At 34.2% G+C, this 19,429-nt stretch overlaps 1 protein-coding gene and 1 long non-coding RNA gene across 30 annotated transcripts in view; one reads left to right on the plus strand and one right to left on the minus strand.

The window, feature by feature from the left end:
• The window catches only part of LOC128870449 (uncharacterized), a 31,226-nt gene extending 21,072 nt beyond the window's left edge, over positions 1-10,154 (plus strand). Inside the window, exon 3 of the long non-coding RNA XR_008455380.1 lies at positions 6,571-10,154. This is a non-coding gene — a long non-coding RNA (uncharacterized LOC128870449). The remainder of the gene's footprint in view (positions 1-6,570) is intronic.
• The window catches only part of LOC128870443 (twitchin), a 243,403-nt gene that overhangs the window by 98,865 nt on the left and 125,109 nt on the right, over positions 1-19,429 (minus strand). Inside the window, exon 1 of one of the 29 annotated variants that reach the window (XM_054113105.1) lies at positions 14,877-14,968. The exons of the other annotated variants lie outside the window; for them this stretch is intronic. Coding sequence (XP_053969080.1) covers positions 14,877-14,906 — 30 coding nt within the window. The 5' untranslated portion in view covers positions 14,907-14,968. Of the gene's footprint in view, positions 1-14,876; positions 14,969-19,429 lie in introns of those variants that run through there. 29 annotated transcript variants of the gene reach the window in all.

Below are 19,429 nucleotides of genomic sequence, written 5' to 3' on the forward strand. Positions count from 1 at the left end.
CATACATGTATGCGCGAGCACAACGCTCCCTTCTTCCTTCCCTGTACTTTTGTCTACCCTCAGACGGTATTCCGAATATTGTACTTACAAAAAAATAACTTGATAGACACAAAAGCAGCAGCAAGCGCAACGCGATGGCCGCTTTGCCACCACGCATTCTAAAAAGTTCTAGAACACAACAAACATACAGCGCTCTCACTTCATGCCTCAACATACGTATGTCGCCTAAAGCTAAAATCTAAGCCTAACGACTACAAAAACAAAATACATTCGTAGACGCAGTCGCAGCGGCCATGATTCTTTTAGTCGCGACGGCGCTGAACATATTTCTAAGGGGAAAGTACTTTCATTCATAAAACGAGCTGCCCATATGCCAATTTTCTCGACCATTCGAAAATAGTCAATATTGGAATATTGCGCGGAGAATTGAAATTATTTGCCAATATTTGGTAAATCTTGAATTTTTGTCATGTTGGTGGCCGCGGCTCCGTATATATGTATGCACCCTTATGTTTGTAAATATGTCTTCCATCTGCTCGACAGCCGCAGTGGCTGGGAGTCAAGTGTTCGCAAAAGCTACAGTAAGAGGTACAAAAAAACAACATTTCGATACTAGGGAAAATTCGAATCCATTATTTTTGGTTCGTTCATGGTATACAAATACTAAATTATTATATTCCTTTACGTACATATGTGGTTCTCCAATTGATAAAAAGTGCACAAAAGCATATGCATATTAGCAGCACAGAAATAAACTTACTCTAAAATGAGAATGCGGCGTTTTTGTAGGCTACTGTGCAGACATTCAGCCTTCAGATGAAGCACAAAGTGCCAAAAATTTAATATTGAAGAAATCACTGAAGTTTCTGTGAGTTGTGTTGATGTGCAGTATAGTTCATGACAACAGAGACCGATGCCTCAAACGTTTCAACCAAAATTTTTCAATTAATATGTACTTTTTATTTCAAAGCTTTAACACTTAACACTGGACTTTAATATAAGTATTCATATTCCAAATAATAACGTTACACTTTATACAGAAGGTCTAAAAAGGTATCTAAGTATATTATGGGGCAGTTTTGTTTACGGTTCGTAACTCATAATTTTCGGGACAATTCTGTGCCTTTGAATGCGCGCGGATTCCTTTTTAGCATTTTTAGCGAATCGTGTGCGAACAACCGCATATGTATTGTACATAGTATACATACCGTATTTCCCTGAAGGGTAAGGAGTAGGCGGCTACAGCGAATGGTTGCTGTTTTTTATATGCCCTGTGTCAAGTGTGCGCAGAAGCTTGAGTTCTGTTGAGTTGGTAGAAGTGGTGGTAGTTTGAATGCATATTTATATATGCACATATGCGTGTATGCGCGTTTGGCTTTCTGGACGGATATTAGACTATTTTCTCATGAATATAGCTTAGATTTGATTAAAGAGTTTAAATACATATATGCATGTTATATGTATGTACATATATATATATATATATATAATTGGCGCGTACACCTTTTTTGGGTGTTTTGCCGAGCTCCTCCTCCTATTTGTGGTGTGCGCGTCTTGATTTTGTTCCACAAATGGAGGGGGCTACAGTTTTAAGCCGACTCAGAACGGCAGATATATTTATGACGAGCTTTTTCATGGTAGAAATACACTCGGAGGTTTGCCATTGCCTGCCGAGTGGCGACCGCTATTAGAAAAATGTTTTTCTTAATTTTGGTGTTTCACCGAGATTCGAGCCAACGTTCTCTCTGTGAATTGCGAATGGTAGTCGTGCACCGAGCCATTCGGCTACGGCGGCCGCCGATGTATGTACATATGAACTATTTTATACGGAAAGAAATTTCTAAATATCAAATAAAAAAATCTAAACACACTATTTTATAGCAATTATAATTAAAAAAACTTAAAAATTTTAGCAAGCTTTCCTAGTTTGAATTCTAAAAAAGAAATCGTGCAAGGAAAAAAAATGTGGCTTTCTTTTCAGAACTGGAACCTGAATTTAAATACGCGTCACAAAAGTATAAGAATCATCCCATCGACTTTAGTATCTGCGCCACAAATTAACTGTCTGCGCAGTTTCTCAATCGCAAATTCATTCGCTTCGCTGTGATCATGAAATACTACGAATCCCTTACTAGTGTGTAGTAGTAGGGGATTACTGTGATGAAAAATTATATGAAATCCTCTACTGGTGTGGTAAACACAGGAAAAAATCTGAAATACTCACAAATATCTGAATTCCTCCACTTGTGTGGTAAGTTGAATTTGAAAATCCCTTACTATGAATCTTCAAATTAGTACTCGAAAAAAACTCATTTAACATTTGCGCCTTCTCATTCCATTAACATTCTCTGGTTCTTCGTTGTCTCAAGAGAATATACAGAGGCAATGGTTGTTCAATGAAAAAAAAAAACACAGAACCAGAAATGCTGGAAGTATGTTGGGCAGTAATACAGAGGGTGCTTTAAGAGTATAAATATAGGATGACAGGTAGTAATGATAGTTTTTCCAAGTGTTATGTATATTCTCGAGGTGAAGTGATCACACTTTTTTGAACCTGCCACTAATTGACACAGAGTGGTGCGATGTAAAGAAAACATAGCTTTGTACGCAAGAATTGAAGTCCAAGAATTGAGGCCCAGCGACTATATTAGCGAGGATCTAAGACACTCATCTGACATTTTTTTTCTTTGCAAATTACTGTATTGAGTAGGAGGTTGTTTTGCTAAAAACTCTTTTTGTTGGTCTTAGTTTTAATCCTGTTAACATCTGGCATTTTACTACAACATTGAGTTTCAATTGTGCTAAAATTAATTTAATTTCAATTCGGGCAATTGTGTCAATGTGGTAACATTTAAAAACCATAATTTCACATTGTGAATTGTATTTATTTCAGCGTTTGTTTCATTCGTTTCATCTGCAAACTTTATTTGTATACCCACCTACACATATTTAATTTATATTGTATAAATTTGCTCAAATTAGTACTGACGTATCAATGGACGACAACTCGTAAAGCGCATGACAGTTAGCCCTTTCGACCCCAATTTAAATTTGATTAATTAAAAATATTAACCAGGTGAGTAATTTTCAAAGTTGCAATGTTGCTTGTGGGCAACCTTGGGCCATTGTGCTAATAAATATTTTTATCCTTAGTTATGAGACCGAAAGGATTGTCAGATAACGATATTGAGAGGATTGTTAACTTTGATTGGGATGCCTCTTCTGTCGACGAAAGTGATGACGAGATGGATGACATTTCTGCAGTGCTAGAGAAGAATTTAGAAGGGATCGTGCAAGGAGGGGAAACTATATAGATTGACCTTCCCGAAAATATGATTGTCGAAGAATGTGAGCCGATATCTTATGTGGCTGATAATTGCTTTGAAAAATTTGACCCCAAGACACTAAAGTGGAGAAAAAGGCCATTTGTACCTTGGGAGACCAGAAAATACTCTGAAGGTCGACGATGTGATGACGCCAGTAGAATATTTCTGCACTTTCTTTAGTTGCCAAGTTTTTAATTTGATCACACAAAAAATATGCGGTGAAAGACAACGGGATTGAGCTCAAATGCACTGTTGAAGATATTAAACGCTATATTGGTAGATGGGTGTTTTAAAATTGCTTCCACTCAAAATGGAATGGTCAAAAAATTTAAATCTTACCGCTATAACAGATTCAATGCCGCGCGGAAAGTTTGAAAAACTAAAACAATGTATACATTTCAACGATAGCACTAAACAATCCAAAAGAGGCGATTTGACAGTCTCAAAGAAATTTTGGAAAGCTACCCCAGGAAGAACATCAAAGTATTGATAAACAAATCATTGCGTTCAAAGGTATACATTCATAAAGGACATAATGAAAATTTTAGTTTAAATTTTTGTTACAGGTCGACCGTCATTTAAACAATACAACCCTGCTAAGCCTCAGAAATGGGGTCTGAAAATATTTACGCGTGCTGGAACCTCTGTATTAGTGTACGACTTTACGTTGTATGTTGGTGAAGGTACTTGTCCTGCTTATGGGTTGGGCCCATCTTCGGATATAGTTTTATATTTGGCAAAATGTCTTCCTAAGGACAAACATTTTAAGCTTTATTTCGATAATTGGTTCACGTCAGTAAGCCTTCTGATATCGTTGAAAGAAATGGGCATGTTTGCAACAGGAACTGTACGTAAAAACCGCATAAGCAATTGTCAGCTACTTTCAGGTGCTGAGTTAAAAAAGTGTGGAAGAGGATCTTTAGATAAGAAATGTGAAATCAACAATAATATTGTATGCGTCAAGTGGTTTGACAATAAGCCAATTCAACTTAAATCCTCGTGTGAAAGCATTGAACCTGTTGGTATATGCAAACGTTGGAATCCAAAGGAAAAAGCTTATATTGATGTTGTAAGACCTGCGATTGTTGCTTCTTACAATAAGGTTGCAAACACAGTGCACGCTGAGACGAAGACGAAGATGAAGACGAAGCTGAAGACGAAAAACAGTGCAGAACAAATCGTATGAATTCGCTCGCTCGTACGCATAGTGCGCGCTGTGACGAAGACGAAGATGAAGACGAAACGCAAGCAATCAGCTTCAAACGCTGAATTTGAAGACGAATCGCTTGCTAGTTACCGTGGTTTTTGTTTGTTTGTTCTGTCTATGATTTGGCACGTTAATTAAGTTAAGACAGTCGAAAAACAAGTAATTAAATGAGAAGTAATAATCAATAAAAGGCATAAAACTAAATATATTTTAAACTATTTTTTACCATAACGTCACAATTAGCCTTTCAGCACATATAATTGGCGTCTTATTAAAATTAGTCCAATTTTTAATAATAAGTGGCTCAATTTTAATTAATATTAATGTAATCAAATGTGCTAATTGTCATTCTGGTATATTCCACAAATTTCTTTTCATCGTGGCGCAGCTCATCATTCAAATGATGAAATTCACCAAATGCTTCTCTTCCCAAATTTATAGGGTGTACTTTTTTATTTACTTTTATACGTTTTAATTTAAAATATAAGCTTTGCTCAATCAGCAGGCCATCATCTGATGAGGAATCCATTGCGACTAACATAACAAAAGCGCAACCAATTCGTCTTGCACTGTGCAACCTATTCGCTTACTCGCAACGCAAGCAATTTATCTTCAGCTTCGTCTTCATCTTCGTCTTCGTCTCAGCGTGCACTGTGTTTGCAGCCTAAGAGTATTGGAGGAGTAGATTGGCTGACATGGCTAAGAAGTGGTAGATATGTATTGTTGTATTGGTGCCTCGGAACATCCGTTACAAATGCATGGCTATTGTATAGAAAGCATTTAAACTTGATAAACCCGAGACAAAAGCATATTTCTCTAATAAAATTTCAACTAGAAATTGCTCATGAGTTGTTTACTGCCACTAATTCGCTCGGAAAGAGAAAAAGCCGACCCTGGGCTCTTCATCAAGCAGTGTGTCTTCCCAACAGTCGAAAAAGTACAGGTTCCAACCGAATCCTTCAGTCTCACAGCGTTAGGATAAAATGGAACATTGGGTAGTCCTTAGTGAAAAGGGACGTTGCAGATTGAGCAAGGCAGGAACCCCAATGTCCAAATGCCTTAAATGCAAAAAGTCCACCTTTGCAGTAATAACAATAATTTTGCAAAATAAATAAAAATCATTAAAAGTTGTTCGAAAAAAAATGTGTTTATTTTGTATACCACCATTGCCCAAAGTTGCTCACAAGCAACTTTCGGCAGCGCTCAAACCGTGGGGCGTGACGACTCAAAATTTTGGACAATTGTTTCTTAAGCAAATACAAAGGACTCAAATTAAAAAAAAAATTTCGTTCCACAGGAAAAAAGTTGGGGTCGAAAGGGTTAAGCAGACAGCACTTTAAAATTTTCTATTTTTTTGTTAAATTCATTTACAATCTAGAGAATATCTTTTCAATGTTTGAAGCTTAACAGAAAGTCTTAAAAGTCTATATAAAGTCAGTGAAGTGATGAGTGTTGAACTAAAAATTTAATCGCTGTCGAATATAACTCAATATATCAAATTAAAATTTATCAACGTTTTTTTATACTGTGCGTATCGGACGTGTTTTATGCTGAAAACAGTAAACGACGTAAACGCAATCCCCTGTCAGCTGTTGCGATCAAACTAATGAGAACCCCATGTAAATGAAAATTTCCTTCCTTCCGTATCGTAGTACCGTAGATTTTTTTTCACGATATTTAAAAATTCCCGTAATACCCTGTCAGCTGATTGCTCTCTCACCACACAGTGTTGCCAAGCAGTACATTTCGAAATCATTTACAAAATAAACGTAGAAAAATTATAATTTTTGTTAAAATAACTTAAAAACACTGTAGAATAATGTTGATTATAGATAAATGAACATTTACATTTGTTGGTTTTTGGCTTTGGTTTATTAAACAATGAAAAATTGTAACTGATAACGCGGATTTGTGAAAAAGTGTGCAAGCAAAAATATCAATGGCAACATTGTGTACATACAATGAGACACATACACACACAAACCGATGTATTGTGTAAATATGTAATTAAAAATGTTGGTGTTCTTCTCCTTTCAGCAGTCAAATATCTTTCTCGCTACTGCAGTGTTGCCTAGCTTTGGATATAAAAACGCACTAAAATGTCCATTTAAAGAAAATAAAATACCAAATTTTTATTGAATTACTTAAATAACTTTGTATGCGCAAGAAATTGTCTTTAAAATGGTTATGTACAATTTAATTCATGAGTTTTTTTTAAGAGAACGACTTTTTTTGCTATATTTCAGGTTATGTAACAAGAGGAGGTACTATTTTTGTAAAATGTAGTTATGGTTTTTTTTAGTATTTTCATATATATTACTTTGTTGCTTATTTTTACTATGAATACACCTCTGGATGCCGTATGTCCCACTAAGTATTGATGACCGGAAGAAACGATTACACCTCTATGGTTTTAATTCGCATTCAGGAAATTAAAACGCTTTTCGACGTGTGTTTTCAATGTTAAGAAGCGTTGAGAAAAGAAGATTTAATATTCTAACATAACCTTAAACGCAGCGAACAATTAAATTTTCACTTTGAAAATATCAAATTTTGTAAACGCCAACAACTTTTCATTAACACTAAAGTCTTCAGAGCGACTTTTTTAAAATTCTTTTGTTTAAAAATACAGTTTTTCTTAACTTAGAGTTTCGGTGGTTTTAAATTAAAAAAAGCACAAATCTTAACAATTTTCGCATTTTGTGTCTAAGGAGTACTAAATTTATTGCGAAGAGTAAATGGCGGCAACACTGCACAACTCAGGTAATGCGATGTCACGCACTCTCTGATGGGCGCAATCTTGTTTCTATTATTCTTGTGTATTCCCCGTATTTACAACTGGCATGCCTACGACTACCGCAATAAATTCATCAACAACAACTTGTTCAGCTGCCTCTACAAATACTACAAATACTACAGCAACAACAACTGCATCAACAAAACTACGCAATAAGCTGCACTAAAAAAGCAACCAGTTATTAAACGAGCACGAAACTCACCTATAAAGGTCTCAACGACGACTACCAGTAACAAAAAAATAAAACTAACATCAACCCTGAGTCAAAGTAAGCTGCCAAATTACCGGCTGAATGGAACTTCTTCTGCAAACAAATTTGCAACTTTAGATGTGGATGATGAGAAGAACTTGCTCAAACTGTAAACAGTGGGCAAATTATAGCTTGATTGTCACAAAATGTAAATAAGAGCGAAAAAGAAAAAATAATAAACCTCCACCAATATATGTTCAAGATGTAGAATGTATAAAAACTTTAAAGAGTGCTTTAAATGAAGTAGCAAATAACAGGTTCACTTTAAACATTTTAGCAAGTAATGAAGTTGGTGTTAAAGCAGAAAACTTGTAAATATATAACCAATTATACCACATTCTAGAAGAAAAAGAATCCACATCGTGTACATTTAGGATAAAACTGAAAGAAGGTTTAAATTAGTCTTACGAAATAAGCGCTACTCTATAGACCAAGAAGATATTAAAAAAGAATTAAACGAAAAAGCCAGTAAGTACTTCACATTACTAATATTATACAAAATATAGATATAGGGTTTTTCAGTAAGAGCGCTTCAACTTTTGAACTTTTTTGAATAAAACACAAACGGTTTGACTTTTTTAACTAATTTTTTTTTTATTATCGAGTTTGAACATATACATTTAAGTATGAAATTCGATTTCTTTTGCATGACCACCGCGGGCACGTTTTACGAAGTCCAATCGTTGAACGCAATTTTCGACCACTCTTTTGCATAAATCGGCCGAAATTCCAGCAATTTCGCGTTCAATATTGACTCTGAGCTCACAAATCGTCGCCGGCTTGTTACTGTAGACCAATGACTTCACTTAACCCCAAAACGGTACGGCTTGTTAAATGGACCGTAAAATGGCCGTAATGCTCTTAAAGTAGCAGCAACAGAACAATTATTTTCACAAAAAATTTGCACGATTTGCAATCGTTGCTCAAGTGTGTAGCGTTCCATGATGAAATGTATACTAATGAAGTTTACAAATGACAAGCGAAAAATAAAAAATATTGCGTCATTCGCCCTCCCTATCGGAAAAAAGTTGAAGCGCACCTATTGAATAACCCTATATATATTTAATCAGCAAACAAGGGTAGATACAAATTAAGACCTTATGACAAGAGTCTTATAAGTAACTTCTTAAAAGTAAACTTAGAGAAAGAGAAATCAAAGACTAAGGAAGAAGAATAAGTATTAAATTGTGCTAGAGTCCTTCTAAAAGGAGCATTCATTCCATAAACAGTTTAAGCAATACCCACAAAAAACAATTCATTACAACGGAAAATGCGTGACCTAGACCTAGACTCTAAGGACATTCGATTTATTAATAAGCATGGAGACCGATAAAATGGAATGGTATCAACGAATTTCATTGAGTGCAAAGCAATACACACAAAAGCTCTGTGAACAGACTCTAATCTAGTAATATAGACTGCATGAAATGGTCTCCAAACGAATACCGCGTATTCTAACCTGGACCGAACTTAGGACGAGTACAACAGTTTGAGAGTATATGGAACAGAAAACGAAGAACTATTCCGACGATAAAAGGCTAACATTGTGAACGATTTAGAAAGAATAAAGTTTATGTGGGTGGTGAAGTTGAGCTTGGAGTCCAAATAAACACCCAGGTCCTTTAATTCACTAATTGACTTTAGCGGCGAGTTCAAGATGTACGAGTAGTAAGCTGTTGGAACAACTTTAAATATATATATAATATATATAATTGGCGCTTATACCCATTTTGGGTGTTTAGCCGAGCTCCTCCATCTATTTGTGGTGTGCGTCTTGATTTTGTTACACAAATGTTACCTTTTTCTTCATTTATGTGTTTCACCGATATTCGAACCTACGTTCTCTCTGAATTCCGAATGGTAGTCACGCACCAAGCCATTCGGCTACGGTGGCCGAAAATATACGATAATATAAAAAAACAACGAAAAAAACCACTAGCATTATTTTTCATCGAACTACAAGCAAGTGATAACAACAAAGACATTTACAATATAAACAAAGTAATGAACTGCATAGTCATCTTTGAGGCACCTTATCATAAGCGCACCATTGCGGAGTGCACGAAATGCCAAAAATATAGCCACACAAAAAATTATTGTACAATAGATCCAGTATGCGTGAAATGCGCTGGTAGATATATCTCAATAGAATACAAAAAGCACATAAAGGAAATTAAACCTTAATTGACAAAGAAATTGACAAAACATTGATTGAAACACACTTCACTGACAAAAGTCTCCTAAAATTTCCAAAATATAAATTGTATATGACAAACCATCCTGATGGAAGAGCCCATAAAGATACAGCTATAATTATTAAATTAAGTATGACACGCATAGAACAACTCCAGTATTCGACGCCTTAAGGGGCGTATTCTCATTAACGCAATTAAAAAAATAGTTTAAAAAAACTAAAAAGCACGCTTTTATTGCCAATCGAACTAAAAAGTATAAAATAAATTTTAATGACAAAGAGACCTATAATGAAGTAATAGCAAATCGAACGATCAGTCATAGTCAACTACCTCAGAACAGAATTATAACAAATATTAAGATACAAATAGAATAATTCAAATTATAGTTAAAAGCGTGTGATGCTTGATATAGTAAATATTACAATCATTCTATTGGCAACTACCTATGTACAGAAGGTTATGAAAGTGAAGCAAAATGCATCCCACGCTTTTAACTCTAATTTGAATAATTCTATTTGTATCTTAATTTTTGTTATAATTCTGTTCTGAGGTAGTTGACTATGACTGATCGTTCGATTTGCTATTACTTCATTATAGGTCTCTTTGTCATTAAAATTTATTTTATACTTTTTAGTTCGATTGGCAATAAAAGCGTGTTTTTTAGTTTTTTTAAACTATTTTTATTTTCTACTTTTTAGTTCGATTAGCAAAAAAGCGTGTTTTTAGTTTTTTTTTTTAACTATTTTTTATTATGAATGAAAATTATTGTTATTATTGCAGTCAGTGAATTGATGATTCGATATATTCGTGTTATATTTAATTCCTTTCTTATTTACTGTGAGTCTAAAGCTATGCAGTTATCGGCCGTGATAAAGAAGTAGTCGGGATGAAGAACTTATTTCGTGGAGGGAGCCTGAGAAACGGCTACCCCACTCCATTGGCCAGTTTTTTCGATTTTCGTGGTGTGGTGCACTATGAATTCCTTCCACCTGGCCAAACTGTTAATAAGGAATATTTTTTGAGCATTATGCGTCGTTTACGTGAAGCAATTCATCTAAAAAGACCAGAATTATGGGCCAGCAACTCTTGGTTTTTGCATCACGATAATGCACCGTCTCACACTGCACTCGTTCTTCGTGACCATTTCGCCAAAAATTCCACGCATATCGTTCCGCAACCACGGTATTCGCCTGATTTGGCTCCGTGTGACTTCTGGCTATTCCCAAAACTCAAGAGAACACTCCGGGGAACGCGTTTCGAGAGGGGACTATTTTGAAGGGGATGAAATTGATTTACAAGAATAAATAAAGATTTTTTATTTTACAACCCAATTCACCTTACTTTTTGCCCACAGGTAAAAAAAGAAAATATTAATCCTGGCAATCCTAATAAGGATAATGGAAAACTTTTATCAAATTATTGCATTGTCATCGGTCCTTGATAGGTGTACAAAATTTCAAGTCGATCAGATTTTTAGAAGCCAGTGAAAATGAAGCTCAAAGATTCCGTTACATACATACATACAACCCGACCTAATAGAAGTGTGTTAAAAATGGCATATTTATAAGTACCGGAGAACCTACCTATTCACCAACTGACGCAAAGGAAATTCCAGGCTTGATAGATTTCTGCATAACCAAAAACATAAGCCATAACCAATTAAAGTCGTCCTATGACCACTTTTCGATATTATTTGAATATGTAAGTTATATTAATTATATAGATTCATCATTTCGCATACTCAATGACAGAACCAACTGAAAAAAATTACGGCACCATATTGATACTTATATATTACCAAATTTGATATTAAAAGCGCAACTTGACGTTGAACGTGCCATTATACATTTTAACGACGTACTCCTAGAAGCAGGGATCAGATCGGCACCAAAGCAAGCAAATACAGCGGCAACTGATATTTCTATTAAGAAGCCAATTATTGTAAAAAGAAAGTTAAGAAAAATATGGAAAAAACTAGATCACCTGAAGCCAAAAGAAAACTAAACTTAGTTACGAAAACTCTAAAGGATATCTTAAACAAAAGAAATAACAAAGAAATCGAAAACTATTTGAAGAAACTAACTCCCAATCAAAATACATCAACCACCATTAAAGAAAGATGACAATTCATGGGCTGCTATAAAATAGGAAAAGGCGAAAACTTTGGCAAATTACTTTGAAAATGTTCTATCAAATGACGAAGGAAAGAAAATCGACAACCAAAACAACGTCCATTATGATCTTACAAAAATAGAAAGAACGAATGCACACGAAATATAGCTTGCATCACAAGAGGAATAAAGCATAAAACAACACCCGGATATGACATGATAACAGGAAAAGCATTAGCGGAGCTACCAACCAAGGCATATATATTTTTGCGAAACGTTTTAGTGCAATGTTTCGCTTACAATATTTTCCGAAACTCTGGAAAGTGGCAGAGATTATTGCATTGCCAAAATCGGGTAAAGATCCAACTATCGTATCATCATATATAAGTTTACTACCGACAATATCTGGAGAAAAAACGTATAATATTGGATCATAAATGTGGATTTAGAAAAAAAAACATTGGACTATCCAACAGATCCATAGAATTACAAATAAAATCCAATCAGACCTTGAAAACAATCCTTACTGTGCGGTAGTATTTTTGGACTACTACTATATGTTTTGTATACATGTATACATACCACGTCTTTACGAAACTAATTCAACAATTGCTAGGTTCGCAGATGATACAATACTATTGGCATCAGACAAAAACTTAACTATCGCTACTGAAAAACTGCAGCGATATACAAACGCAGTTAAGCAATCATTTGATAACTGATGCCTTAAAATAAATGAAGACAAAACCGTACAGCTTATATTTACTACCAAAACAAAATTTACTGCAGTTCCAATAAAAATAAATGGCAAAGCAATTAAAATAAAACCAACTACACGAAAAATAATGATATCCACAAGACTTTTAAAGTAGCAACAGTAGACGAAGAAATCAAAAAGATAACAACAAGGCTCTTTGAAAAAATACACAAGCACAATAATGCAGAAATCAAAAAACTTCTTGAAAAGGGGAAAAACACAAAAATACGTCTAAAAGAACTCGACGAAGCGACTTAAGCAATGTATTTATATAAATTCTGACCAAATTGTTAACCAACAAACTTAATGTCAATAGACAGGTGTATAAAATAAATGGGGAAAAATAATGAAATATAAAATTTTAAATTTTACAGGGATATTCTTTAACATATTGGCTTGCATGTACGCAAATTTTGCATTAATTATTACTAAAAATATTGTTTTGATCAATTTGTTTACAAAAATAGGTACATAAGTGCAAAGTGGAAGGACTTATTTTACATTTAATGAAAAAATTGTGTCTGATTGATTTCAATTGATTACAAGAGGCTGTACATTCTACGGCGCAAATTTAAGTAGCCACGTTTGAGCAGCTGATTTTTTGCATATTCATTTAAGCATGAATATTAATATGTAACTTATTTTAACATAACAAATACTCTCAGTTTTTCGCAAAAAATGATTGAAGAACTTATTATCTCGAGTAGCTGCCCCCCTTGACTAGCTGTAGCTGTGATTGCCCTAGAAGTAATGGACCCGGTAACAGGGGATATCCCGCAGTGTAAATCCATATATCTCACTATCTACATACATATACATATGTACATATGTACTTATAAATAATTCCTCCTACTTTCGGTGCGCGCCTTAATGTTTTTGGACAAATGGAGGGATATATAGTCTTATGCCACCTCCGAATGGCAGAGGGTTTTTAACACACTTTTATTAGGTCGGGTTGTATGTATGTATGTATGTATGTATGTAACGGAATCTTTGAGCTTAATTTTCACTGGCTTCTAAAAATCTCATCGACTTGATATTTTGCACACCTATCAAGGACCGATGACAATGCAATAATTTGATAAAAGTTTTCCATTATCCTTATTAGGATGGCCATAATTAATATTTTCTTTTTTTTAAGGTGAATTTGGTTGTAAAATGAAAAATCTTTATTTATTCTTGTAAATCAGTTTCTCAGGCTCCCTCCACGAAATAAGTTCTTCATCCCGATTACTTCTTTATCACGGCCGATAACTGCATAGCTTTAGACTCACAGTCGATAAGAAAGGAATTAAATATAGCACGAATATATCGAATCATTTATTCACTGACTGCAATGATAACAATAATTTTCATTCATAATAAAAAAAATAGTTTAAAGAAACTAAAAAACACGCTGTTTTGCTAATCGAACTAAAAAGTAGAAAATAAAAAATTGTTTAAAAAAACTAAAAAACACGCTTTTATTGCTAATCGAACTAAAAAGTAGAAAATAAATTTTAATGACAAAGGGACCTATAATGAAGTAATAGCAAATCAAACGATCAGTCATAGTCAACTACCTCAGAACAGATAATATCAAAAATTAAGATACAAATAGAGTAATTCAAATTAGAGTTAAAAGCGTGGGATGCATTTTGCTTCACTTTCATAACCTTCTGTACATAGGTAGTTGCCAATAGAATGATTGTAATATTTACTATATCAAGCATCCCACGCTTTTAACTCTAATTTGAATTACTCTATTTGTATCTTAATTTTTTATATAATTCTGTTCTGAGGTAGTTGACTATGACTGATCGTTCGATTTGCTATTACTTCATTATAGGTCCCTTTGTCATTAAAATTTATTATCCACTTTTTAGTTCGATTAGCAATAAAAGCGTGTTTTTTAGTTTTTTTAAACTATTTTTTATTTGAGTGGAGTTTTCTTTTGGCAGAAATACCCTCGAAGGTTTGCTATTCCCAGTCGAGAGTTGACCGCTATTTGCTAACTTAGATCTCTTTTTCTATTATTTGGTGTTTCATCTACGAGGTTTCAAGCCCGGGCACTGCCGAATGGTAGTCACGCACTACTTATTCGGATACGGCGGTCGCCCATATTATTTATGCATCCATTGTATGTACACATAGTTACATGCAACTGTGATGTGCCTATTTATGTTAAACGATGCACTTGAACTCAATAATTTCTGAAAAATGCATATTTACGATTATGAAATTTGATACGAACCGTTGCTGGTGTTATTTTTATCGTGGCCATTTTATCAGAGTGTTAAGGTTTGTGTTTGCTTGAGTAAAAATAACTGTTCACAAGTTAATAATTCTTATCAGCAATTATTCTAATTTATTTTGTAATATTATTTAATGAATTTAATTTACGGTTAGAGTGAGAATAGTTGTTATATTTAATATAAAATGTTCTCCACTTGTTAAATTGTCTTTTATATGAATTCACGATATTACTATTCACATGGACGAAAAATATACTTAGGCGTTATTGCCATTTAGTAAATATTTATTCTCAAATCTAGTCCTTTATCACTGTTAAACAAATTAATGCTACTTATGAAATCGTCTGATGTGGCCGGCAACATAATGAAAACTGACACATAAGGCCAACGCGAAGACTTCAGAAAATTATTTGTTAATAATGAAAGGTGCGATGAAAAGCACTTGCGCCTACGGTTGCTCAGAATAAATTATAATAACAGAATGGACACGCGCAGATTCAAAACATATTTATCTACATGCATACATACATATGTATGTAAACAGATATGTATATACATACATATACGCACAAACATGTGCATACACCTGAGTTTATATTTTTAAAAACATAACAAATAATTTTGAAAATTTTAAAATGCTCATAATTTTTCACATTTGAGGAACATGTTTGTCAATAAAGTAAAAAAAATTAAATTGCTACGTTAGCTACAACGCCGCTGTCTTTTGTTTTGATTGGAATGAAATGTCGCAGAGAATATCTCAGGCAAAAGGAAAGTATAATCATAAAAATAGCAATTCATAGTTATAACTAACAAGAAAATGCTGAAGATTTAAGCGTTTTGGCCAAAATAAGCACTCAGGCCATAGAATATATGTAAATGCATACATTTGTATGTATATAATTAAACATATATAAATAGTGCATAAATGAATATAAAAAGAATATATGTATACATATGTACTAAATTTGTATACATATGTATTCATACACGTGTGCTGTACGGACAAAAACATGTATTTGCATGCACACATGCATGTATACATATATATATATGAATGTATATTAATGGATAGCAAAGAAATTAACGAAATATTCCATGAAAAATCTATTGGCCAAAATATGTTCGATTGCTTCGTTTCAATCAGAATAATTAAATGTTTTTGAGTGATGTACTTACGTATGTACAGGGTGGGCCAAAAAATACGACTTACTAATGTTAAGCACAAATAACTTTTTTATTTTTTGACATATTTATTTTTCTCTTTTTGTAGGTTATAATTGAATTCTTGGAAATTTATTATGGAACCTTACAGTACAACACAACGCGTTTAAATTATCGAGTTCTTCGTTTTACACAATTAGCCACACAAATTAATTTTTAAATAATGTTTTGATGTCGGATGAAGCGCATTTCCATTTAAATGGTTATGTCAACAAACAAAATCTGTAGATTGTGGGGCTCTGAAAATCCAAGGGCAACACACCAACATCAGTTGCACCCATCTAAATGTACTGTTTGGTGCGGTGTTATGGTCACTAGAGTTATCGGCCCATATTTCTTTCAAAATGAGGATGAAACGTCGGAATCGATTTCAGGAGCTTATTACAGAACATTGATTGAAAACTTTTTGCGGCCAATGGCGGAGCAGTATCTTTATTTGTGGTTTCAACAAGATGGAGCAACTGCGCATACTGTTAGGCAAACTATGGACATGTTGCATGAAATTTTTGGCGAACGTCTGATTTCCATAAATTCAGATTTCCCTTGGCCACCTCGTTCGCCAGATTTGTCTGCGCCCGACTTCTTTTTATGGGGATATTTAAAAGACAAAGTGTATCTTAATAAACCAGAGACTATTAGACAGCTGAAGCAAAATATTCGAGACGAAATACTGAGCCTTCAACCAGAAACATTATGTGGTGTAATGGAAAACGCGGTAAAAAGAGCCAATCTTTGTATCGAGAAAACTGGTGGACATTTGCCTGATGTAATATTTCATACATAATTTCCATAAAATATATTCAATGTATAAAAACAATTAAGCAAAATAAACGATTATTGCAAAAGTTATTTGCGTTTAACATTAGTAGGTCTTATTTGGCCCACCCTGTACAAGCACATGGGCTGCATACATATGTATCTACATATGTGACATCCTAATAGATTTGTATTAGATGCTAAATGTTCAACGAAATTTTTTCCTATGCAAACCATGCATGATTCAATTATTAAAGGTTTACGCACTTGTGACATTAGACATTTTGACACTTCCTTACAAAAGGTTGAGTTTAAGAATGTGAAGAGAGTGGAAAAAAGTAAAACCTTTTTTACGAATGGTAGCAAAAAAGTATTTTTTTGACTGAAATGCGAACAGCTTAAAAATAAATTTTATATAATATTTGATTCCAACTAACATATTTTATACACAATATAAATATACATATTTTATATATATCCATATTTATGTGTATAAATAAATCTATGGTACAAATAGAAGTTATTAGTGGAAATTGCCAAGTCTGATATAAAAACAAACAATTTTTCACTTAATCCATATAATCTTGGAATGATTTTTTATATTTAAAACCGATCGCGAAGTTGCGAAGTGTCGCCAATATGAAGCTATTACGTTACCTAAGCAAAATAGGGTCGTAATGAAATGGATTCATCACGCATTTTGTTATTGTGTTTTGCTAAGCCTCCGCTGGATATTTCATTCACCCATGTGAAGGTAGGCTCATTGGAAACAAGATCCGTCAATCCCAACTTTCTGATAATGAAGACTGCAATGTTATCGATGTTTTTAAATTGTATCGATCTCGGATTGCCTTAATTCTCTATCATGTCCTGACTTAAACGGTATGCCAGGATGTATTCCATGTCCTGGATACACCGATACAAACTCTTGAGCGAGCTGTTGCTCGTAAGCATACCATTTTGGAAATACAATTTTTTTCCCCCACTTCTACTCAAAAATTCTAGAGTTAGCAACTCAATGTCTTACTAAGAGAGCCGATTTGTCAAGAGGGAACGAGCAAGCTGCTTACTGATCAAACCTTTTATTATTGAATTATGAGCAAACTCTAAAAAAACGTTTTATATAATTCACTGGTATAACAGGGGCCTGTTTCTCGAAACTACAAATTACTTGTTACTTGCTCCAAATGCTAGTTTCACAAGCAGTACTAAATTTTGTTGCACGAAAGTTCCCACAAGGCTTATCATACGAATATGTCGAATATTGTAGGCTAACGTTTACAAACAAAGTGACATTTAGAATATAAGCAATACAAAATTAGTTAAACTTTTTTTTTTTTGTCGAAAGAGGAACAGAAATTATGTTCTTTAAAGGAAGTTCTCCAAAAAATAGGATACTCAGTGTGAGCATTTTTACAAATATATCAACGGCAATTCTTAACTCAAAACGGGAAATGTCCTAAAACCTGCACAAAAATTTTGTGTTTGTTGAAAGTTCTGAAAAAAATTTAATGTATACAGCTTAAATTCCTCAGGATCCTAATTATCTATTTTCAATACAAATGTATTTATGTATATACAATATTATGTATATACTGTTTTCAATGAAAAAAATTTATTAAATAAAAATTCAAAATAGGTAATTTAATGTGCTCCCGTACCTGCCTTCATTATTATAAGTTAAAACATTGCTATATAAGTCAAACCCGTGCCATATATTTTGAATCACCATTACGTGGTGGTACCGGTTGGCAATTAAGGCAGATACGAGGTGTCGATGCTTGAATTTCGATATGTATATATCTTTCATCATATAGTTATTCTAATAATTTTGTATTAATTTAACTTTGAGTATTAACAATTCTGAGAATCATTCAAATAGTGATAAGAAGTACAAACCTGATTTTTCGAATACACTATTTCGCAATAAAGAATTTTATCAATACATAGAATCTGACTATACAGAATTCTAACAACCTGAATTTTGAATACAAAATATTGGATCCCAAAATGTTGTCACAAATGTTGCACTCAGTCACAATTGCATCACTGATGATGGCGAAATTATATAATTTCCCAACCATTCTGTGCAGGGTTCCAATCATGGGTGCGTCGTTTTGACTGCTTCTACGCTCCGAGATATTCCGGTCTGACATACTGTACAGGCTTCGTGTAGGACCAATAGCATAAAGTAAGCTTTCAGCCACGTAAAAATACCCCCAATGAAAACACCAACAAATCCTCGGATGAGAACTTCCTATACTGATAACGACCCCTGTAATGAACTAAAGACTACGATTTGAGGGCATGCACCGGGAATGTCCGGTCCCTTAATGGGCAAGGTATCTCTGCCCGGCTAGTTGATGTCCTCGTGAGAGTAAAAGCTGACATCACTGCCATTCAAGAGATACGAAGCGACGTCTATTACAGTTTGCGACGTCTATTACAGCTGTCACGTAGAGGAGCGCAATTTCGGCGTCGGTTGCACCCACGCCCAGACGGAAGAGAAGGACGACGCAACCAAAGATTCCTTTTGTGAGTCCCCGGTACGTTCCTATTAGCGCTGCCTCAG

The sequence above is a fragment of the Anastrepha ludens genome, chromosome X, assembly GCF_028408465.1.
Source record: "Anastrepha ludens isolate Willacy chromosome X, idAnaLude1.1, whole genome shotgun sequence".
Classification (NCBI taxonomy): Eukaryota; Metazoa; Arthropoda; class Insecta; order Diptera; family Tephritidae; genus Anastrepha; species Anastrepha ludens.